Genomic DNA, 25,726 nt, shown 5'->3' on the forward strand with positions numbered 1-25,726 from the left:
AAGATGCATCGGCGGCCACCGCTTCAATGCCGAAGGCCTCCGATGGTACCGGACATACGGCGTCGGTTACCAAACCCTCGCCTTCCTTCACAAAGCAAGTCGCTGACTCCCTCAAACGTATTCAGGAGAAGTCTTCGTCGTCGACGACCCACACGCCGTCGGCTCCGAAACCAGTGGACGTGCCTGCGAAGCCTTCGGGCAAGCTTCTCTACACCCTGCCGGCGAAGGTGGAACCGAAGGCGTTTGCACCCAAATCGGTGCCAAAGATCACGGAAACGTCGGAACCTTCGACGCAAAGAGGCCGGTCGGATCGACATCAAGCCTCAGAAGAAGAATCTGAGCGTTACATCGATGCCGAAACAGGGAAATTGACTCTCTATAAAAGAAAGATCACTTCCCAACCACTACAATCATATGTCATTCCTCTAAAAAAGAAAAGGCCAGTACAGGACATTCCTGCACTTGTGGAACCTATTCAGCCTCCACCAAGGAGGAGTCCATCACCTTCTCCAAACCAGTCAGGGGGAGAGGAGGATGACCAAAATGACCAGTACAATTTCCCAGACAATGATGACCCTGATGTCCATCAGGACTCGTATGACGACACTGGTGACCAGGGAGGCCATCAGGTGGTACAGGACCCACAGGTTTTTGGTGCACGTACGTCCCCAACTGAGGATTCAGCGGCATTCAATGCCTTAATAGAGCGGGCAGCTGCAAATCATAATGTGGACATGCATGCTGACCCAGTGGAAGAAGATTTCTTGTTTGACACTTTTTCTGTCTCAGAAAGAACAGTTAAAACCCTTCCTATGCTAAAAGGTGTCCTTAAGCATGCCCCAGAGATCTTTAAAGAACCTACCAGGGCGAGAGTGGTGAACCCACGTATCGAAAAGAAATACAGGCCGGCACCTGGGGACCCTGCATATATTCGGGGACAGTTGCCTCTGGACTCTCTGGTCGTCGCCAATGCCCGCAAAAGGGCGAACTCCCAGACTACGGGTGAAGCTCCTCCCCCAGACAAGGAGTCGAAAGTGCTAGAGGCAGGGGGCAAAAGGGTGGCTGCGCAGGCTGCCAATATCTGGCGTATATCAAACACTCAGGCACTATTGGCGCGTTATGATAGGGCGCATTACGACACCCTAGAACAGCTCCTTCAACACCTGCCCGACCAGTTTAAGGAGGGAGCAGAAATGCTCATACAAGAGGGAAAGCTCATTTCAAACGCAGCAATAAAGTGTGCACTTGATGTGGCTGATACAGCGGCTAGGGCGATTAACACTAGCGTCATGTTAAGGCGCCAAGCATGGCTTCGCATATCCGGCTTCGCATATCCGGCTTTAAGCCTGACATTCAAACAACAATACTCAACCAGCCCGTTAATGCTGACAGACTGTTTGGCCCAGATGTGGACACCACCCTCGAGAAAATTAAAAAGGACAATGAGACAGCTAAGTCCATGGGGGCGCTTCAGTCTCAACAGTTCAGGGGGAGCACTTTTCGTCGCTCAGGTGCACGCGGTGTTACCAGAGGACACTTGGGTCAACAAACACAGTTCACGAAAGGTGGCGCACAATCCTCGTACCCCAAACAGAATAGAGGGGGTTACAGGGGTAATAGTTCCAAGGGCAGAGGGAACAACAACTCCCGTTCCTCTGCCGCCAACAAACAGTGACTCTCTGTCACTGCCCCCCGACCATCCAACACCTGTCGGGGGGAGACTCCAGCAGTTCCTGCCAGTCTGGACGTCCATCACCACAGACAGGTGGGTAAGACAGCTTATCCAGTACGGTTATTGTCTAGAGTTAACCTCCACTCCACCCAACATTCCCCCAAGGCAACGTCCTATGTCGGCAGAGCACTTGCACTTATTGCAGCAAGAAGTAGTGGTGATGCTGCAAAAAGGCGCAATCGAGCTCGTACCAGTGGAGGAGGAAGGCACAGGGGTCTATTCCCTGTACTTCCTTATCCCAAAGAAGGACGGATCCCTCAGGCCCATTCTGGATCTACGCCCCCTCAACCTGTATATACTGTCAGAACATTTTCACATGCTTACACTGCAACAAATTCTTCCCCTGCTAAACCAAGGGGACTTCCTAGCAACCTTGGACCTCAAGGATGCTTATTTCCACATACCACTCCACCCATCCCACAGAAGATACCTCAGGTTCACAATCCACAACAGGCATTATCAGTTCAAAGTCCTACCCTTCGGAGTAACACTGCCCCCAGAGTGTTTACAAAGTGTCTGGCGACAGTTGCAACGCACTTCCGGAGACAGAACATACATGTCTACCCTTACCTAGACGACTGGCTCGTTCAGGCAAAGTCAGAACGGAAGTGCGCCGCGGACATGTCCCACACCATTCACCTTCTTCACAGTCTGGGGTTCTCACTAAACTACCCAAAGTCGCACCTTCAGCCAGCACACGTGCGGCAGTATCTGGGCGCTACAATAAATACCCTGACTGCTATGGCTCAGCCAAACCCGGTCAGGATCGACAACATTCAGTCGCTGATCCAAAGATTCAGACCGCAACTCTCACTACCAGCGAGAGTGTTCATGCAGTTGATATGCATGATGGCCTCCTGCATCTTCATAGTCCCACACGCACGGTTGCATATGCGTCCGCTCCAGGAATGCTTAGCAAATCAGTGGACACAAGCTCAGGGACAACTGACAGACCTAGTGTTGGTGACCGGTCGGGCATACAACTCTCTGCATTGGTGGAATCCACACAACCTTTGCAAGGGACGACCGTTCCAAGAGCCTGTGCCACAGATTATCCTGACTAGGGACGCATCTCTCCAAGGGTGGGGAGCCCATGTGCTCCACTACACGGTGCAGGGACTGTGGACGACTCAACAATGGACATTGCACATCAACTACCTGGAATTGATGGCAATCTTCATGGCGCTTAAGTCCTTCAAAAAACATCTGTGCAACAAGGTCGTGTTGATCCGGACGGACAACATGACAGCCATGTACTACATCCAGAAGCAGGGAGGTACTCACTCGCCACAGCTGTCTCATCTGGCTCAGAGCATGTGGAAGTGGGCCATTCAGAGGAACATTTTCCTCATGGCAGAACACCTCCCGGGCAAGGACAATCAGATGGCGGATCTGCTCAGCAGATACAGCCATCAAATGCACGAGTGGGAGATACATCCATCAGTACTCCACCCGTACTTCCAGCAGTGGGGTCATCCAGAGATAGACCTGTTTGCCACAAGGGAAAACGCAAAATGCCAACACTTTGCCACCAGGTTCCCTCACCCACAATCGCAGGGCAATGCGATATGGATGAACTGGTCAGGCAAATTTGCGTACGCTTTTCCCCCAGCACCTCTCATACCGCTGGTGGCAAGAAAGCTAAGGCAACACTCGATGACGCTCATCCTGGTTGCTCCAACGTGGGCTCGCCAACCATGGTACACCACGTTTCTAGAACTCCCCGTGGTACCGCATCAAAGGTTGCATCTCACTCCAAGGCTCTTGACGCAGAACCATGGCGACATTCAGCATCCCGATCCGCAACAGCTCAATCTGGCGATCTGGCTCCTGAGGTCCTAGAGTTTGGCTACCTCAACCTGCCCCCTGAATGCATGGACATTATCAGAGAGGCAAGGAAGCCCACTACCAGAGCTTGCTATGCAGCAAAATGGAAGCGTTTTGTCATTTACTGTACAGAACATCACATTGACCCGCTAGATGCTTCAATCCCTAACATTATCTGCTATTTGTTACATCTTTACAAATGCAATCTAGCGTACGCTTCCATTCGGATACACTTATCCGCCATAGCGGCTTATCTTCAAAACAGGCAGCATCTCTCTGTTTTCAGGGTGCCTGCCATTAAAGCCTTCCTAGAGGGACTGAAACGAGTCATTCCTCCAAGAACACCGCCAGCTCCAGTGTGGAACCTCAATGTGGTCCTCACTAGGCTGATGGGCCCACCTTTTGAGCCACTGCACTCCTGCGAAATTCAGTTTCTGACATGGAAAGTGGCTTTTCTCATTGCTATTACATCGCTCAGACGTGTTAGTGAGCTGCAAGCGCTCACGATTCAGGAGCCATTCATACAAATTCATTCAAACAGGGTAGTACTGCGTACTAACCCCAAATTCCTTCCAAAAGTGTTGTCACAGTTTCATATCAACCAAACTATTGACCTGCCCGCATTCTTTCAAAACCCACAAACAGTAGCGGAAAGAATGCTCCATACATTAGACGTTCGAAGGGCGTTGATGTACTACATTGATAGAACACAACCCTTTAGGAAAACACAACAACTTTTTGTTGCCTTCTCTGCACAGCACAAAGGCAACCCTATCTCCAAAGCAGGAATAGCCAGATGGATTGTTAAGTGCATTCAAATCTGTTATCAAAAAGCTAAACGTACTTTAACAATACCCCCAAGGGCGCACTCCACACGCAAGATGGGGGCCTCCATGGCTTTCCTGGGAAACATTCCTTTGGAAGACATTTGTAGAGCAGCCACGTGGACTACACCGCACACATTTACCAAACACTACTGTGTCGATGTACATTCCAAGCAGCAAGCAGCTGTAGGACAGGCTGTTCTCAAGACACTCTTTCAGACTTCTGCAGCTGGCACGGTCAACCGCCGTTAATGGAGGGACTGCTATGTATTCTATGCTAAAGATATGAATTTAGCAGCCCACATGCCTCGAACTGAATATGCTACTTACCAGTATGCATCTGTTCTTGGCATGTAGGGCTGCTAACATTCATATCGCCCACCCTCCTCCCCGGTGCCCGTAGCGGCTGCAGATACTCTCTTGCATTCAATCATTTGCATGGACATCCTTTACACTATTTCACTTCATCTCTGCCACAATGGCTAAAAACAATCTGGGGATGGAGTCGATGCCCATGCGCACTGTAGTCCAGGGGAGGAGCCACCTATCTCGTGATACTTCGAAGACTCTTCCAGGACAGCAATGTGCAATCATCCGGACCCAACACTAGGCGGCGATCTATGCTAAAGATATGAATGTTAGCAGCCCTACATGCCAAGAACAGATGCATACTGGTAAGTAGCATATTCATTCTTCCCGAAGAGCTACTTATATCTTAACAATGCTCAAAGGCATGTTAAAACACACGGATGCGGTATTTAAAGACCCTGTAAGGGCAAGGGTATTTTCACCTAGGGTGGGCCAAAAATATAAACAAGCTCCTACCGACCCCTGTTTTTAGGTCGAGCGACCGATCTCAATGCGCATGCGCATTGAGCGGGAGCGAGATATATAGGGGCTTATCGAGAGTTTACCTAACTGGCGATTCCATTGGCGATTTGTTGCAGTGCATGTGCTTTTTAGGTCATTGCGCAAGCCCTAAAAAGCGCGTGCACAATGCCACCAGCCGCCCTCCTGCCTCGCATTACCACATCAAAGGCGGCGCGTCTCAGGCCCCTGCTGCTTCACACCCTCATGCCGCTCTCCCCGCTCAGCCCCCTCCCCTGCCCACCGTGTCGCATTTCTCCTCCCCTCCCCACAGCAATGCCCTCCGTCTTGTTTTACCCGTTTCTTCTTTTCTCTATCTGTCCAGCGTCCCTTTCTCTCTTTGCCTCGTTTTTTTGCTTCTGATGCCCGTTAAAAATCCCACCTCTCCTTGCAAATGTTTTCCCTTTACACCGCATCAGCGTGTCTCAACTCTCCCATTGTCACGTTTTCTGCATTTCTTTTTCTCGTTTGCCTCCTCCCCCATTTCCAGTCTCCGCTTATCTCTTGTCTCCTCCATCTATCTACCCTCTCCCTTCCTCCTCTTCCCTATCTCCTCCCCGCTCCTTCCTCCACCTGTCTAAACTTTCTTCCATAGCCGCCTAGTTTCCAGTTCGCTTGTGTGACATTTCAGTGTTTGAAATGTGCTTATATGTGAAATGTCATTGCCGCATTTTCCGTTTTGTGTGCCACTGTGTGTTACAGTTTATCGCAAGTCCAGCTTTGCCTTTGTTGCCGATTTCAGAGTAACCTGTGCAACCTAGAAACAGTGACATGATTAGGAATGTAGCTGGGTACATTTTGTTGTTTCCTGTGTAAACGGTATAACATGTTGGGTGTTGCATGCGTCCCAGGCTAACTTATGAAAATATAAGAAAATAGACAAAGACCAGGCTGACTACAGTGCCATTTTACTAGGGCACAGCTGTCTATCAAGCACTGGTGTCAGCAGTTGCTGACTTCTAACATACGTAGCCACAGTAAAGAACAAGCATTGGCACAGCCAATAGGTCTCGCCTTTGGGACCTTGCAAGTATTTCATTATGCAGCACAATATTCTTGGTGCAACATCAACTGTTGCATGGCTAAACACTTATAATGGCCCAAAGGCGAGACCTATTGGCTATGCCAATGCTTGTGTACATTGGAGGCCAGCTGCCCATAGCATCTCTTGTAGTCTCCAAGGCTTGCAAGAGAGCTAACTCACAAACTACAGGTGGGGCTCCTCCTCCTTATAAGGAGTCTAAGCTTATTGATGCCTCGGGCAAAAGAGTGGCTTCTCATGCAGCAAATCACTAGCGCATTGCCAACACTCAAGCTCTGTTGACTCGTTATGATAGGGCTCTTTACGATGAGTTAGAGAAACTCAAACAACATTTACCTGATGAATTCAAATCTAAGGCTAATGACCTTATTCAGGAAGGTAAACTGATCACCAAAACATCCATTACATGTGCCGTAGACGCAGCGGACACAGCAGCTTGTGTAGTCCACACCAGTGTACTCTTAAGCAGGCATGCTTGGCTGAGACTATCTGTCTTCAAGCCGGAGGTGCAAACCTCAATTCTTAACCAACCATTCGACAAGGAGCATGTCTTTGGCCCAGCTGTTGATACCTCGCTGGAAAAGATGAAAAAGGGTACTGAGGTTGCAAAGTCCATGGGGGGGGGGGGCTTTGCAGTTACCTGCCACTAGGGATTCCTTTTGCCACTCATTTTACAGGGGTGGTTCAAAAACTGTCCACCGAAAATCCTCCTCCTCCTATAGGACATCAACCAATCCCCCTCTTCAAGAGGTTATTTCAGAGGAGGTTTTAGAGGAAACCATAGTAAGGGAAGAAGCAGAGGTAACTCCATCCGAACTTCCCCCGCAAACAGTGACTTCCTTCCGCTATCTCCCATCATTCCACCCCTGTCTGGGAACGCCTCTCCCAATTCCTACCTGTCTGGAATTCAATCATTTCAGATAAGTGGGTACTAAAAGTTATCCAATATGGATACTGCCTGGATCTTACAGACACTCCTGCAAATATTCTTCCAAGATCACATGCAATGTCATCAGAGCATCTCACCCTCCTAAAGCAAGAGGTTCTCTCTCTCTTGGAAAAACACACTATAGAGCCAGTCCCATTACAATACCAGGGGACCAGAGTATACGCCTGTATTTTTTAAATCCCAAAAAGGATGTCTCTCTCAGGCCTATACTAGACTTCGGAGAGCTAAATCCGTACATTCAGTCGGACCACTTTCACATGGTAACACTCTAACTGGTGCTCCCACTCCTTCAGCAAGGTGACTTTCTGGACTTACAGGACGCCTATTTCCATATTCCCATTCACCCTGCTCACCGGAAATACCTCAGGTTTGTGGTGGATGGACAACATTATCAATTCAAAGTTCTCCCATTGAGAGTAACAACATCACCCAGGGTTTTCACCAAGTGTCTGGCAGTAGTCGCGGCTCATCTACGAAGACTGCACATTCGCGTCCTACCCTATCTAGACGACTGGCTAATAAAAGTTATCTCTAGTTCGCAACAGAGCTGCCTACCCCACACCCGAAAAACAGTTGAACTGCTTCACAACCTTGGGTTCACTGCAAACCTCACCAAGTCTCATCTACAACCATCCAACACACAAGTGTATCTAGGAGCCACAATAGACACTCAAAGCTCTAGCGTGTCCCAACCCAGTCAGGATCCGGATCATTCAGACTCTAATATTGCAGTTTCAGCCTCAAGACTCTACCAGCTCGAGTGTTCATGTAATTGCTAGGAAAGAGGACATCTTGCATTTTAATCGTTCCTTACGCAAGACTCCAAATGCGTCCCCAACAGGAATGCTTAGCGCGTCAGTGGAACCAGGCTCAAGGTCGGTTATCAAATCTAGTGTAGGTGGATGGCCGCACCCATCGCTCTCTGCAGTGGTGGAACATACAAAACCTCTCCAAGGGGCGGACATTCGTCGACCCGGTTCTACAGATAGTGCTAACAGCAGACTCCTTGCTCACTGGTTGGTTAGCTCATCTTCAAAAACATACCATTAAGGGCATGTGGACTCAAACAAAAACAACTCCACATAACCATCTAGAACTGCTAGCAATTTTTCTAGCTCTGAAAGCCTTTCATCTTCTTCTAGTAGGCAAGCTGTCCTGATTCGCACAGACAACATACCACAATGTACTACATACAAAAACAGGGGGGGCACACTCTCCAGCTCTCACAGCTAGGCCAGAGCATCTGGAGATGGGTCATACCTCAAAAAATCTATCTCCTTGTAGAACACCTTCCAGGAGTAAACAACCAGATTGCAGATCTGCTCAGTCGTCCACAACAGCAGACCTACGAATGGGAACTCCACCCTCAAGTTCTCCTCCCATTCTTCCAAATGTGGGGCTCCCCAGAGATGGATCTTTTCGCCACCCACCTAAACGCAAAATGCCCAAACTTTGCATCCAGGTATCCACACCCATTGTTCAAAGTCAATGCACTATGAATGAATTGGTCAGGGATATTTGCTTACGCTTTTCCGCCTCTCCCACACATTCCATTAGTGGTTCGAAAGATCAGACAGCAGTCCCTGACACACATCCTTGTTGCTCCCTCATGGGCCCGTCAACCCTGGTTCACAACCCCGTTGGAGCTATCAGTAGTTCCTCACCAAAAACGACACCTTACTCCCAATCTTCTCACTCCGAACCATGGAGAGATAAGACATCCAGATCCCGGTCATCTCAACCTTGCGATCTGGCACCTGAAATCCTAGAGTTTGGCTATCTTAATCTTCCGCCAGACTGCATGAATATTATCAGAGAGGCAAGGCGCCCTACCACAAGAGCATGCTATGCAGCAAAGTGAAAGTGGTTTGTCATTTAGTGTAACAACAATCAAATCAATCAGCTAGACTAAAACATCATTCGCTATATATTACATCTACAATGTTCCAATGTAGCATACACATCCATACGCTTGCATCTTGCTGCAATCGCTGCATATCTACAAAACAAACCTCATTTGTCTCTTTTTAGAGTGCCTGCTATTAAAGCATTTATGGAATGACTTAAGCCATTCCCCCAGACTTCCACCTGCTCCAGTGTGGAATCTCAACATAGTTCTTACAAGACTCTTGGGTCCACCTTTTGAGCTGTTGCACAAATGTGAACTACAATTTCTCACTTGGAAGCCATCACATCTCTGAAAAGAGTGGGTGAGCTTCAGGCACTAACCATAGGAGAGCCATTTTTACAAATACACCAAAACAGAGTGGTTCTTAGGACTAACCCCAAATATTTACCTAAAGTCATTTCTGCCTTTCATATCAACCAGTCTGTTGAACCGCCTGTGTTCTTCCCTCAACCAGATTCAGTGGCAGAGTGTGCTCTTCACAAGAGCATTACTATACTACATAGAAAGACCAAAACCTTTCAGGAAAACCAAGCAACTTTTTGTTGCTTTTGCTCCACCACATAAATGCAATCCAATATCAAATCAGGTATTGCAAGGTGGATAGGTAAGTGCATTCAAATATGCTACATGGGTGATTCTATGGCATTCTTAGGAAATATACCCATAGATGACATCTGCAAAGCTGCAACATGGTCTACACCACACACATTCACAAAACACTATTGTGTAGATGTGTTGGCAAGAGCGCAAACTTGTGTGGGCCAGGCAGTTGTACGTACACTATTTCAGACCACTGCAACAGCTACAGGTTAGCCACTGCTTTGGGAGATAACTGCTATATAGTCTATGCACAGCATATGATCTACAACTCATATGCCTCAAACAGAAATGCTACTTACCCAGTATGCATCTGTTCTTTGCATATAGAGCTGTAAAGTCATATGCGCCCACCCGCCTCCCCGGGTACCTTTACCTGTTGCCGTAACATCTTACTTAGATACAATATACATGGACATCTCTCTTTATTACTCTTACTAACTCCATCATCACCCTTTACGGCAAAACAATCGAAGGATGGAGTCGATGCCCATGCGCACTATTACCGAAAGGAGGAGACCTACCTCGTGACTGGAAAGACTTCTTCAAACAAAAACAATGCGCAAACATCCGGACCCAACACTAGATGGCGCTCTAGGCACAGTATATGACTCTAAAGCTCCATATGCCAAGAACAGATGCATACTGGGTAAGTAGCAATTTTCTTTTGTTGTGTGCTTGGTCTGTTTTTTCCCTTCAATGTTTTCCCCAGTGACGTAAAAGTAGGGATTTAAAATATTGGAACATAAGTCTACTTGAACTATACCTTTGAAACAATACCAGTGTGGAATACTTAATATGATTAATAATCTATGATAATTGAACTACTCCATTTTGAGCATCGTAGTTGTTAGAGTAGGGGGTCTATGTGGAAGTGTTTTGGCGTTCTGTATTATGACATTGTATTTGCCATCCAAAAACAAGTCTTCCTTTGGGGTTAATAGAGCTTCCTGGCTTAGTTGCCATATGGTGTCTAACTTTTGTGCTTTCTAAAACCCTGTTGAGTGGAATTTTTTTTCTCAAATATGCCCTCGAATTTAATATTAAATAACCAATTCTCAATTATACTGAATATGAAAAATCGTAACATTTTCTGGTTTTCTTTTCAAACCCTCCGTTTTAAAAATGGAAACAAAAAGTAAGCAGATTGAAATGAAGCTGTAAATAGGTGAGCCAACATTTCTCTTTTCTGTGACTAACAGTGCTTTTATTCTGGGAGACATCCAGTTCATCAGCCATTCTCACTTAAGAAACCAACTGAAAGTAGATTTGGTTTAATGCTAGTCTGTGCTTTCTTGCATTGTGCCACTGATCCGTTGGATATTTCAGAGTCCCTCTCCAGCCAAAGGACAAGGCCAGCCCTTGTATTAATTTTCCTTGGAACCATTTTAATAACCTGGAGTATCTTGGATTAAGCAGCAGCACCATTGCAATCGTAGTTTGCATTCAAGGACCTCTATACATACTAATTCACAGTACCTTTATTAACTGGATATTTTCTGACCTTCAATATTGAGGCACATGGTTCCAGCGATTCGAGGTCACTTTGACCACTTTGGGGATATTCTGAATCACATTTCTGAGCTTGCTTAGTGCCTCAGCTGGTGGATGCTCAAGTTGCACCAAGCCATTGTTCTAGGTTTAAGACCTCGATGACCGTGCATCACTGTTCAAGGTTACATTTTCTTCTCTAGCTTAATGATATCTCTCCTCTGCTATGATGCTGCAATACAAGTCACGAATCTCGGTGATCTTGCAATGAGTCAGCAAACTACCTCCAAATCATGAAAACAAGTGTAGCTGGCTCCTACTGAAAGGTGGCCAGTAAATTCCACATTCAGATTCAAAATCTTTTTCCGACAGTTTCTAGGCCTTCTGTAACCCATTATGCAGGTGCCGCCTCCTACTTCTTCTAAACATCAGGAGCCAGCTAAAGTACCAGATCTGCTTCCTTGCGGAAAGACATCACCTTGAATCACTCAGTGATAGCATCATTGTATTGTGTGTATTCATTGTGATGAAAGATCACTTGCATGTGAGACAACAGCAGGACTGAGTCTTAATTCGTGGTGGTAGTGAAATCAAAAGTCGAATCCCATGACGAACCTTACTCTGTGTGGGTAGACCAGAAATGCACTACTTGTAAGCCCTAACTGAGGGAAGCCTTCTTGCACACGAGCAGTTAGCATTTTCGACTTCAGTAGTGGTAACCCGTAGAAAATGTTCAGTGTTTTCGCTATAAGGTAGTCAAACCCAAATGCTGAAACCCAAATCCTTCAATCACTCGTAAAAACTATGAGAATTGAGCAACAATTTCGATATCTGTTGGACACTATGCATTGTTACACCGAATCACATGAAAATGAAGGGATTTGTGCTTTCAGAGCTCTAGCGAGCACTGTAATACGATGCCAGCTTCCTCCCCTCTAAGGTATGAAGTTACTTTGAAGGTGAAATAAAAGCTGCCGTCCTTAAGGTCCCAACCTTTTTTGCGCGTTGATAATTTCTTCTTCAGAGCTAATTATTTGAAATACTGATTGTACAGTTTATCAATAATTTATTTTGCATACTGAATCAGTCTTGTATCTTGGTTCTTTATGAGAGCAGTACATATAGTTTGACTTATCTGTTTGTGCGTTCTCGCATTTTGTGACAGTATTGTATCAAGCGAATTCGGAAACGGTTTTCACTTTGTTCATATGTAGAAAAAAAATCACATGCTAGTTTCGTTGTATTAATATAAATCTATTTCTTTATTTTAGGTGTCAGAAGTTGGGAAACCGACATTACCATCTTGGCTACACTGGGAACTAGAAAGTAGCAGTCTATTGGGTCTTCCTCTTGATGCAGACAAGGGAGTCTATTATATCGCAGTAACTGCAATGCAGCTATTATCCAATGGAAGTTTCATACCACAGGCAACCGATGTATTTTCTGTTGAAGTTCATCCTGAGGATCATAATGAACCCCAGTCGATAAGAACATCCACGCAAGACACAAATGAGTTGACATCATATGTATGTGGTGTAGATGAGCCGGAGACTATCTTGACTGTAATTCTGGATGCAGACTTGACCAAAATGACACCAAAGCAGAGGTTTGAACTTTTAAATCGAATGAAGAAGTTCTCAGAAGTTGAACTAAATCACATGAAACTGGTGCCAGTTGTCAATAATAGACTCTTTGACATGTCTGCCTTCATGGCTGGACCAGGTAATGCTAAGAAAGTTGTAGAAAATGGAGCCTTGTTATCGTGGAAACTTGGGTGCTCTTTGGACCAGAACAGTGTTCCTAACATTGAGACGGTTGAATCACCAGCTAAAAAGGGAACCATGTCCGCACAATTAGGGGTCCCTGTTGTTGGCTGGCATATTGCTAATAAAAAGTCTCAGCCTAACAAGAGAATTCGAAGACAAGTCAATACAACACCTACACCTGTTACTGCTATTGGACCACCCACAACTGCTATTCAGGAACCCCCAACAAGGATTGTTCCGACCCCTACATCGCCATCCATCGCACCTCCCACAGAAACCACTGCACCTCCTGTAAGAGATCCTGTGCCATTGCCTGTGAAGCCAACAGTCACAATTAGAAGTAGAATAGTAGTTCAGACACCAACACCTGGGCCAATCCAGCCAACTAGAGTTGTGGATGCAACAACTACTGTACCTGGTCAAATTCGCCCAACAGCAACCAGACCTGGATATGTAGAGCCTACTGCTGTAGCAACACCACCCACAACTAAGAGACCCCGAGTGACGACTCAAAAGCCTGCCACGCCACCAACAACCGAGTCCTCAACAACTACAACAAGAAAACCTACCAAGAAAGCAAGAACCACAAAACCCAAACCTCATACTACTACCAAAGCACCAACTACCAAAATGGAAACCACCTCAACACAAGGCCGTGTGCGTACTAGCACAAGTGGGACTATTCAGATGTTGGAACCAAACAATGCCCCAGAACTAAAAAACCATATTGATCGAGTTGTCACTTGGGTGGGTACTTATTTTGAAGTAAAAATTCCCTCAGACACCTTCTATGATTATGAAGATGGTACTACAGATAAACTTAGACTGACACTAAAGATGAAGGACGAACAGTTGCTTCCAGAAAACTCATGGGTCCAGTTCAATAGTACCAGCCAGCTTATGTATGGCATGCCTCATGCCAGTCTTGGAAGAAAACACGAGTATTTTATGCACGCTTCTGACAAAGGGGGTAAAACAGCTGTAGATGCTTTTGAGATTCATGTTCATAACAATACAAATGCTGACAGAGCTGCTGTAAAATTTAAAGCTAAATTTGAAGGAGATTACAAGTCGGTGATTAATGACATAAATAAAAAAATCTTATTAGTCAAGAAATTAGCCATGGCATTCGGAGATCGAAACAGCACTAGCATTACATTGAAGAATATAACGAACGGATCCATTGTCGTCGAGTGGACAAATAATACTCTTCCTTTAGATCCATGTCCAAAGGAACAGATTAAAGCCATGAGTCGAAAGATTGCTGATGATCGTGGCTATCCACTGCCTCTTTTCACAAATGCCATGGTCCCAGAATTCAAACCTTTGAACATCTCTGTGATTGGCACTGGCAGCTGCAAAAATGTTCACTTTATTCCTGTGGGAAAAGATGGAAGAATACCCTCTGCTGCACCCCCAACTCTAGATGCTGATAGGGATCCACAGAAAAGCAGTGAAGATGATGTGTACCTGCACACTGTTATTCCTGCAGTAGTTGTGGCTGCGATCTTGCTTATTGCTGGGATTATTGCTATGATTTGTTATCGTAAGAAGCGAAAGGGCAAGCTGACTATTGAGGATCAGGCAACTTTCATCAAGAAAGGTGTACCTATTATATTCGCAGATGAACTGGATGACTCAAAACCTCCTCCTTCTTCAAGCATGCCATTGATCTTGCAGGAAGAAAAAGCTCCTCTCCCACCTCCTGAATATCCTAATCAGAATATACCAGAGACTACCCCTTTGAACCAAGACACCCTTGGAGAGTATACGCCACTGAGGGATGAGGACCCTAATGCTCCTCCGTATCAGCCTCCCCCACCTTTCACAGCACCCATGGAGGGAAAAGGCTCGCGCCCTAAGAACATGACCCCGTACAGGTCACCACCTCCGTATGTGCCACCTTAATGGTTGAACAAATTTTTGAGGGGGTGGGTGGGGTGGCTGGCTGTACACGTTCCACACCAGTGTTGTCTGTATGAATTGATAGCCTGCAAATCAATGCCAAGAAGTCAGGACGCAGCTGTTTCTAGCAAAAAGTCCAGAATCTATCAAAGCAAGAAGACTTTCAACACCACCCCTTGCCCTAAAGTATACTTGATGGAATTTTTGTCACTGAGATCGCTAACCGCTTTGATTTCTTATTTGATCGTACACATTTTTCTTGCTTAGACTGCAGGATTGTACAAACTTATCAAGCAAAGAGGACGAATTTGCAGACAGCACTGGGGGTGGCCTTTTGAATCTCTGCTGTTTGCCTTTAACACTAACTGTACTGTTTTTTCTATTCACGTGTGTCTAGATACATGACGTAACATTAAAAAGGTAGCCTAAAAATTTAAATTAAAAAAAAAAAGACAACGAATTTCAATGTTAAGTTTTTACATTTAATATGCTCTTTACCTAAACGTGTATGTGTTAGGTATTTCAATTGGGGGGGTCGGGGGAGCAGAGGAGTTCAGAGAATTGATGAATGAGGTAATAAGCTTTGCTCAAAATATGCACCGCTGGTGTTTCAAACCCAAGTAGATAAATATGGAATTGTGGATAGAAGTCTTATGGGGGCGTGGGGAAAGAAAACTCTAGACAATTCTGTTGCTTGACTTCATGTGTTCATGTATAAAGTAGCTTCAACTGGAGTGTAGGAGTTGCTCTGGACTATTTACAGATCTTTCTGGCCCTGACACTGTCAGCACGATTACAGGAGAATTGTTGCTAGTATTGAGACTCCTTTTGAAGAGGATACATTTTCTTGAGTACTACTTTCTGCATTGATTGTGTTTCGGTGACACAGCATGCAATGACAATTCTACAATGAAGTGTTCACTGTTGGTGGGAAATCCACTTACGAGAGCAGCCCTGCCTACGACAAGAACCATGCCCTGCATGCAAGCCAACATTTGAACACCACGTGTCAACAGGGAGTTGGAGCCACTTATGGCCGGCCCCAGAAAGGCAAAATTCCATAAAGTATTTTTGAAACACTTTTCGGGGAACTATTTTTGGTAAGGTGCAATATTTTTGTGGTGTTATGACGTTCTTTCACTTTAAAAAAAGCAACAGAGAGCAGCTTATTTTAACGATCCCAATCGCAATTCGGAGATTCTTGTCCTTCGCTATACAGAGATTTTTCTCTGTGTGCATGCACACACTTCTGGATATATCCAGTAGCTACAAGCATTAAAATACACACAAAATATTGTTATAAGTAGTTGAGCAAAGCAAGCAAATCAGCCCTGATTTTTTTACTAACGTTTTGATACAACCTTCGATTGTTTTATTAAAAAAAGAAAAAAATTGAAGTGCTTGCAGCAGTTTGTACAAGGTTTAGCTTTTCAGATTTCAGCGAATGGAGTTTTTTTTTGCTCTTTCTCTTTTTTGTTTAAATTTTGAGGTTCCGTTTTAATTTCTTGCCTTTAAAAAACAGTGAAACAGATTTCTAACATATTTATCATATAATTTTGGCTTCATGAAAACGTATTGTTTCCGTTCTGGACTAAACATTTTAAGCATGATTTTGCCTTACTGTATGAGAGCGGATTTATTTTTGGTGCATTATTAGGGAAGAAATAATAAAACACTTGCAATAATTTTTCTCCACCCTGGATGTTGTGGTGACTAGACTGGCAGACTGCCCGCAAAGCTGATACTTGTAAGCCATATGACTGTTTTTCTAAGTGAATGAGAGCTGATATGGCCCCAAATAGATTAGAAGCATTGTTAAATAAAGTTAGGGCGCTCGTTACGTACTAGGGTGCTGTTTCCCATCTAGCCTTTTAAGCTAAAAAGGAGTTGAATGTTATTTGTTGGTTCCCAATCACATAAACTTGCCCAGCTGCCTTTTTGATCATAATATGTGTTTCTGATCACTGCTTCTGTTGTGCCTTTAGATGCAAGCCCAGAGGTATAATATATTTTAGTTTTTCAACTTTGCTCATAAGTTGTCTCCGCTTTGTCCAAGTTGCATTTAATCACCCTTTTAGTTGTCAATTACATTCAGCCTAGTCATAGGGAGATTGCTGGGCTATAAATACTTACATAATTATTTGGCTGATTGCCCCACTATTAAATAGCTGAAAGGACTTTGATTAACTCAGTGTTATTACAGGAAAGCACATCAATAGGACAGAGTTGGGATGGACTACTTGACTGTGGAAACAAACTATTTACTGTTTTACCAGATTTCGTTACCTAAAGCTACTGCAGTGCATTCCGACTTTGATTAACTCAGTGTTATTACAGGAAAGCACATCAATAGGACAGAGTTGGGATGGACTACTTGACTGTGGAAACAAACTATTTACTGTTTTACCAGATTTCGTTACCTAAAGCTACTGCAGTGCATTCCATTCAATTTGGTTGTGTTTTAAGTAGAATGCCTGCTTTCTGAGCTCACTCCGGCTTCTAATTGAAACCACCTTCCCACGCATTAGGCTACACCTTAAAAATGTCTTCAGCATTGGCATAGCACTGTTGCCAAGTGGCACTGTTTCACATCGTACGTGCAGTTGCTGACTTAACGGGCAGGGCCGCACTGGCTATAGGGGGCATCAGGCGTTTCCTCGCTAGGCTGAAAGGGTGGGGGCAGGTTTTGTTACTGCGGCCAGTTTTGAAATGGTGCTTGCAGTCTCGGGCCCCCAGTACCAAAAGCACAGTGTATTTCCCCCCACCCAGCCCTTCTCTGCCCGGTGCTGGTCCAATAAAATTGCCAGGGCTGCTTTTAGTGTCCAGTCCAGCTCTGTTAAAGGGAAGTGGTGACTATGGAACATATAAGTCGCCACTGGAGCCACTTTGTAAGGTTTGTTTTCCTATACCTTCATAGACCTGAGACCCAAAGACATACTTTTGTTTTGTTTTAATATGCTGGACATTCCTCGGGTTTGAGGTATTTTGTGTCAATTTTTGAATTAACTTGATATCTTAACCCCCCCAAAGTCTTCAGACTGATTGGCAGGTGCAAGAAACAAGTATCAGGCAGTGAGATTCACATGAATGCCTCCAATGTCACACAAGGATTTCTCATGTGATCTTGAGTAGATGCACCCAAAAACAATGGTTAGCTGAATGACAAGCTGACCCTGGCATCTCTCCAGTGGAAGTTAAGATGCCCCTTCCTGGGCTCATATCTGCTAATGTTAATTGCGTTTTGGCTCGAGACTCGCATCTTGCAATGAGATGGCCTTTTTTTAAATATTCCGCTTTCCCGAGCCTAATTCGCCCTTGATCCATCGATGCGGACTGGGCTGAACATAGCCGGTCCAGTGCCCCATTTCATGGGTACAGGTGTAGTCATGTAGTACCATACCTGAATGCGTACCTCTAGCTCCTCTGGAGATGTCGAGGCCCAGCTGTTAAACATTTCTTTTTGACGGGCAGCAGCTACTGTGTTGCCTCTACTGAGACAGGAAGTCCAGTCTAGGAAAACAGCTCCAAATATCCTTATCCTCAACGCTGACTCGCTAATGCTTCACCTTTTTATACTTGAGTCGCCTGCTCCAGCGATGGTTGTATCCTTTCTCTGGAAATAGAAGAGAATACATAACACTAGTGGATCCTTCAAATAGCAAGATATTGTTAGTAACAGAGTAATTGGTCTGTCTGTACATAATCTATCTGGGGGACAGAACGCATAGGCAGGCTAATTTAACGGGCGACTGTCTGTAAAACATGGATGGGACTTCAATAAGTGTTAGTCCTCTACAAGGCAAGATGCTTTTCCAAAATAGACAAGTTTGCATCAATGCATTGCAAGGAGTGTCTGAGCTACTGCTCCATAGTACACCCTGCTACCTTGATTTTGCAGTGCTCTCCTCCGGTGAGGAGTTTAATTCTCCATTATGCTTTTCTGTTCATTACTTTGTCAGTCATTTAAAAAATACTCCTTCATAAGGCCAATGGGTTCATGATTGCCCTAGACAGCTTGAGAAAACTGCTACACTGAACGTCTGTTTAGCTGCAATCCTCCCTTTAAAGTATGCATGATGTCTTGTCTCAGCACAGAACAGCCATGCCAGAAACTCGTGAGGCTAGCTTTTTCATAAATGTATCATTGTAAGCTAAGGCTCATCTGTTGTGTGCAGTACAACCTTTGACTAGGTTAGCCTCCTCGGGTATAGTATAAGGGAGGACTTTGATTCTTGGGGGCCCTCCACTCCTTGGCCCTCAGAGAAAGAAGTGTCAGTTACTCTTGGGTTTCTCTTGAATAAAAATGTCTAAATATCACAACAGTTAAGGGATACCTAGCAGCGATCTTGTCGTACAAATTCTCTTCTGGTGTGAGACCTTTGTTCACAATTCTATTGACGTCTAGATTTTTAAATTACTTTGTTAAATATGTTTCCAATTCTTTTCAGGGTATCCCAGTCTGAACTCATTTTGGTTCACACTTTCCACATTGGTTCCCCATTAGGTCACACGCACAATTGATTGCCAGAGTATTTCTAAATATAAGCCGCTTTACTTATGGCAGTTGCGTTAGATAAAATGGTGGAACAGCTATATGGCCTCGGGGCTTCTTTCCCATTGCAGTCTAACTTGAGGATAAGATAGCATTGATAGTCCTTTCTCCCACCCATGGTCGTTATTGAATACCATCTATGCCAGCTGTTTTGTACCATCCACCATAGCCTTATAAAAGGCAAGAGAAGCTGCACTGGCTAGACCTGATAAATGTCTGGCAATTGTGTAGAGATTGTCTAGTTACAGTATTTATTTTCATTGCCTCCTTTGTGGGGCGGAGGTAAACTGTTTAGTTGGTAATTGTAGGGTGTTCCAGTTTATTCCATTAGTCAGACAGCAACTTGGGCTTCCAGCCTGCTCTACACTCTACAAGCATGATGGGCACAAATGCGCTTTTGATGTGCATTGGTTAAAACCTTTCTAATTGGAGTTCTAGAAATTGATTCTCTTCCCTCTTGATTAAGCTATGCTTTGAGAGTGTCTCTTAAATGGAATTTGCCTGTGAGTAGCCAATAGAAATTCATGTTAACCTTCTTTAACGTTCTTTCTCATTTATATGACCACTCCTGCAGAATTTCTATTGCTTTTCTGCCTGTTTTTTTACAATGGTGTTGTCTATTGTTTTGCATTTTGTATATTTTGAGGCTCTGCCCTCTGCGTTTTTAGCCCCTGTGGGAGCATGGGGAAAAATAGGAGTGGCGCGGAAGTCGCCTTCTCCTATGGCACGGTCTATGTTACTCCCACTTCGTTTCAAGTGAAGACTCACCACTGCACGCACGAACCGCTGAACAGTGTTGCCTGGTGCCAGTGACATTCCTGAACCTGTCTAGTGCCAGGGTGCAAGGTTTATGTAGGCATCTGCAGGAGCTATTCGATCTACTTGAAAGAGCCTTACAGAAAGAAAGTAACGTTTTTTGTATCTCTTCTGTACTGCTGTATAGGAGTTGCTCGCTCACAGCTTGCCTACAGCAAGAAAATCTATAAAAATTGCTCTTACAAGAAAAAACGCCCATGTTAAGCTCTTAAATTCAAAGTTAATTTGATAAAATATTATTAACACTTGGGTGTTAATTTAAAAGGAGGTTTATAGTATGAAAGTAGAGCCCTTAGGTAGTCTGTTATCACTTGAATATATGAAAAAGTTGCATTGAATGTAAGTAATTGCTCTACTGTTTTCAAACCATTTTAGGTTTTGGACTTAACTGCAGTTGAAATGTACAGATAAGCATTTTTTTGTTTTTTAGACACTGTTGAAATTACATTTTTTAAATATTTCCAAATATCTGAAATTAAAAAATAAGGTAAAAGCAATTTCTTAAAACGACATTTTGATTTCTACCTGTCCTGAATAAGCTTTTGTTTTTGCAGAGCATGTAAGTTTTAGGTTGATGCATAATCACTAAAGTAGTAGCTAACCATTCCAACAGGTTCCTTCTACTGTATTGATGCGATCATGGTTATTGATATGTGAATCAGTACGATTAAGTTTCAAATATCTCCCTGAACAAGTATGAAGTCATTCAAAAGCTTGAGCTGTTAGGAGTTTGAAAGGCCTTACAAACAAGTTCCGTTGTCCAGGCAACTGGAATTACTGCGTACTGGCCATGCGTAAAATGTGTCTAGGCCTGAGCCTTCTTGTCACCATAGAAACTAGAGTCGAAGGGGCAGCAAATTGAATAATAATGGCAGTCTTCCCCATTTTGAGCACCAGAGCTGTTTGTTTATGCCACTATACACTGTTGAGGGAAAATCTTGTATTAAACGTGTTCACAAACCACTGATGTCTTTTTTTTTTTTGCTTCCTTATATACGATTCCATTAAATGTTTTTTTCTACACAATGTATAGAACCATATCATCCAAATAAATAAGTGAGCTTTACTACAATCACCTGACGTGAGAACTTTTCCATCCCCACTCTTGCACAGTGCTGAAACATTGACTCGTTTGAATCAACTGTCACATTACAGCAGCCCGGCGCGTTGAAAAAGATCGAACTGATCAAAAGCAGTACGCAGCATTTGTTTGAAACTGGTTTGCGTGCTTGAGCATTTGATGCATCTCCGAGAGATCGACCTCTGCTCATGATCTGTGATTCGGTGAAATATTTACTATAAGTTTGCAAGTATGTCCGGCTCTTGTCTGTCTCTTCACTGTGTGAATCGTTCATCTCCAGTCTATGTATTGGTCAGTAGTAAAACGTTATTCAGTGCCACTAGTTTGGCCTAGTGAACCCTGACCTCTAGTTCCATACCTTCTTTTCAATTGTTGCTTAGTGTATTGCATAGTCTCCTTGAATTTAGTTGATGCAGATACACTTTTGATTTAAATTGGATTTCATTTAAATGGAAGTATGATAGTAAAAAAAAAAATCTGTATTCAAATGCTTGGAATCTTAATCTGTGTATCCAGCTGTATTTTCTTTCCAGCTTTGAGGTGCGCACTATATTCTCTGCAACTGTGCATTGCTTTGTATGGCAGTTAAAAAAAAAACAATTGCTCTCAGATGTTATGAAGGGTGACCTTTTCTCTGTAATAGGTCTGTGGTGTGTCCCAGTAGGATTCTGTTAAAGGTGAATGTTTTTCGGTTTTATTTGGGCCTTTTCTAATTTCCTCATCTCGGCATGTCAGTTAACCGTGTAAGAACATGATTGTGACTTTACAATAGCCCTAACTCCATATTGACATTTCCAAATTTGGATTACTGGGCACCCTCTCCCCTCATTACGGTAAAGAGAAAGGAAAGCTGAAACCAGTAAAGAAATGAATAAAAAGGAAACATTTATTTTTAAACACACTTAAGATTACCCCCTAATCAAATGTTTTTTAATGGTGTGGTTCATTAACATTTTGTATTAAAATGTAGCAAAGGAGAAATATCCCAATGCCGTTATTTTTTTAAAGTTGGAGAGAGAATAACACACATTAAATTGAAATTATGATCGTTCACCATTATGAATTTCACTAACGGTGAACCAAATGTTAGTGATGTAATGATTCTAGTTGTTCTTGTCCGATGTTTCATTCCTTTTACTCAGCGTAATTCCTGTAGCATCGCTGCCTCATTGGGAGCTTTTGGCCGCTTTAAGTCCATAGTTTTTGGGAGTAATGCACAACCTGCGCCAAGTGTACTAATCACTGGACTGTTGGAATTAATGGACCATTGAAACAAGGTTATCTTGGAGGATAGTGAAAAAGATATCCGATTATGGTTCTGTAATGTTGCAACAATGTCAGTTCATGGTGGTTCCAGATGTTGATACGTAACAGAAAAAATATTGTGATCTGCAGTCTCTTGTGTTTATTTCTGACATAAATCTGTTATTCTTGGACCCATTTTCTTTCGTTGAGCTGGTTTATAGTATGCAAAATCTGACCTGTGTAAGTAGTTAGGCAGATATTTTCCTCGTGTCCCATCCAATTGAAAACATTAACCCAAACATCTCTATCACTATGTTCTTTCCCCCATTTGCAGGAAGGTCCTCCACCCATCAGAAGTTTCTCATGGATGCTTCCAACCACAGAATACTCGCCATTAGAAGGTCCCCCAGGAACTTGACTGGATACAAAACAAAATTCCAGCAATGCACCAGGGTGCCAGTAGTTGGTGTTGTAGGACTCTGCACCGACTACATATTGCCCCAGAAGTGATGAAGTGAAGTTGCATCCCGTGTGCCTCCCTTGTACACTCAGTTTCCTTTCTTTCTTTGCCTTTTTATGCAAATATGGACCTCCGCTCACAACTGTCTTTTGACTAATCAAAAACATCTTCACATTGCTAGGTAGCAATGTCCCCACCAAAAACTATAGGATTCAAGCAATGCTGAGACTGCAGGAAGCAGATTTTTGTCACGAACAGACACTAGGTGTGCCACTGGCACATGGGCTCCAGCATCGTGTGCCCAATGCATCCTAAGGCAATTCGAGTCCAGGAGGCAAAGCTGTACATTGCCAAGCATAAGACGTAGTCACAGTCTTAACACGGGTCCTGCTCCATGTCGTGGTTCCAGTCACAAGGCTGTTCCCGTGATCGCTCCACATCCCACTGAAAATCTAAGTCAAAAGTCCAAACACAAGCAAAAAAAAGCAAAATAGGGCTCTGGCTCAATGCATCACTCTGGTTCCAAAGAAAAGTTTTGAGGCTCTCTCCCCCAAGGTCATCAGCCACGGAACAAAAACCTCAGCTGGTCCGCCCATCCTAAAGTTCCTTGGGCCGTTGTTGACCCCACGACAAATCAAGGCCTCTGGATCCTACCAATACATGGAACTGAAGGGGCCTACTCTTCTGTTAACATCAACACACCTTCCCCTGAAGCAGTTTGTCTCAGAAGGATCCATTTCCTGGCCCATTACAAGCCATCCTCCAGATTCACACTGGTTCTTGTTGCTCCAACATAGACTCTACCGGCACCAATTGACTACCCAGTACCAAAACCCATGTCTGGCTAAACTGTCAGCAGCCAGAGCTCGTCTAATGTTGCACTATGAAATTATAACCTGTTTTGCAGCTGCATTGTAACCTAGAGCCACTATTGCAACACAACTGTGAGATGAGCCTCTATTCTATTTGTGGTTTTGATTCTTCTTTTGTGCCTGAACTGGGTGCATCCCAGGATACTGATGACCGTGAGGTAGATGACTTCTTTCCTTCTCATTATAATGATAATATCTTCTACCTTGAGTTACAGAATGACAGTGGGCTTGGCATCTCTCCTGGAGCAAAGCTTCATTTGCCACATGGATCATCGATGGAAGAAAGTGCATCATTAGCAGTTGAGGTTTGGAGGGCAGCGGAGATACTAGATATTCATCTGCCCTCCGTTGAAACTAAGGCGCGTGTTTTGAGGTTGACGCCATCAGCCAGCACCATCGGAGCCCATCTCGCATTTACAGATGCCCTGAAGGATGCATTGATAGCTACCTTATCGAAACAATGTCCTTGTCCACCTATTAGACACAGGCCTGCGCCTGCTGATCCAGATTTTCTCACCAAGCGCACTAGTCAGCAAAGTCTTATTGTACAAATTTGGAACAGTAAGGTAAATCCTAACTCATTTCCAGTCAGTGCCCGGTAGGATTGATCCTTTTGGCAAGCAAATGTTTTCTTCTACCAGCCTGGTACTGCAGACCATAAAAGCAGTTGGTATTTTAGGCTGCTATGTACTTCTCATGCGAAATGACCAGCAAGATCTTGCCAGCGGTTTAGGAAGATGGTAGGACATCCGTGGCTCAGTCGATCTATGGTTGGCATGATGCCGGAAAATACCTCATCAGTGCATAATTAGACACCACTGATTGTATTACGAGAGCAATTGATACCAGTATTGTGCTCCATAGATACCCCAGGATGAGATGGAATGTTTAATTTTTTTTTACTGATGTGTTGGTATCACTGATAGACCTGCCCTTTGATGGGTTAAAGACAGTAGGTATGCAGTCCATACCTTGGAACAGTTGATTCCTCCAAAGAAATTCTGGCTTTGGGCCTACACCAGGCAGGAGTAAAATGTAGGCAATGACCACCTTAGCAGCCAGTAATGCAGCAGACAGCCCAGTTCTTTTAGACCGCTCACAGGCCAGCTAGGTATCTTTCCTCCTAATTTTATTCTTCTGCAACAGCAGCTCCATAACCACTGTAGTTTGTCCTCCGTGTCGCACACCTGACGAGTAGGAGAGGGTATTTTCTATTATGAGGAAATGTCATCAGTTTCTTCACACTCCGACTCCCATGGCAACCCAAGTATGTTCAATATTAGGAGCAATGGCATCTTGCATTCTTCTAGTCCCAAATGCACGTCTCCAACAATGGAAGGATGATCAATGGAATCTACTCAAGGTCAGCTTGGAAGACAAATTGATCCTGACAGTTGTAGCCAATGATTCTCTCAGATGGTGGTCTCAGAGAAAAAACATGTTAAAAGTGACTCCTTTCCTCCAGAAACTACCTACTCAGACATTAGTGGTGCATGCTTCTCTAATCGGTTGGAGAGCCCATATGCAAGACCTATCAATAAAAAAGACCTGTGGTCAGAGAGGTAAATGCTCTTTTCATATAATTGTGCTGGAGTTAAAAGCTGTACATCTAGTTTTCAAAGCTTTACATCCATAACGGAAAACATTGTTGATTCAAACAAAAAATCCCAACAGGTTAGAACCAGGTCCAGAACTCTAGCCCTTGAAGCTCAAGCTATATAGAAGGGGCTTTTTGCACGATATCTGTCGGTTCCAGCGATACATCTCCAAAATAGTCCAGTAGATAGTACA

General features: G+C 44.1%; 1 protein-coding gene across 2 annotated transcripts in view; it reads left to right on the top strand.

The window, feature by feature from the left end:
* DAG1 (dystroglycan 1) overlaps positions 1-21,240 on the top strand; it is a 102,261-nt gene extending 81,021 nt beyond the window's left edge. For both annotated transcript variants that reach the window (XM_078661290.1, XM_078661291.1), the window contains exon 3: positions 12,510-21,240. In XM_078661290.1, the coding sequence (XP_078517416.1) occupies positions 12,510-14,912 (2,403 nt within the window). In that variant the 3' untranslated portion in view covers positions 14,913-21,240. The remainder of the gene's footprint in view (positions 1-12,509) is intronic.
* Positions 21,241-25,726: the final 4,486 nt, after the last annotated feature.

Source organism: Lissotriton helveticus, chromosome 9 (assembly GCF_964261635.1).
Source record: "Lissotriton helveticus chromosome 9, aLisHel1.1, whole genome shotgun sequence".
Classification (NCBI taxonomy): domain Eukaryota; kingdom Metazoa; phylum Chordata; class Amphibia; order Caudata; family Salamandridae; genus Lissotriton; species Lissotriton helveticus.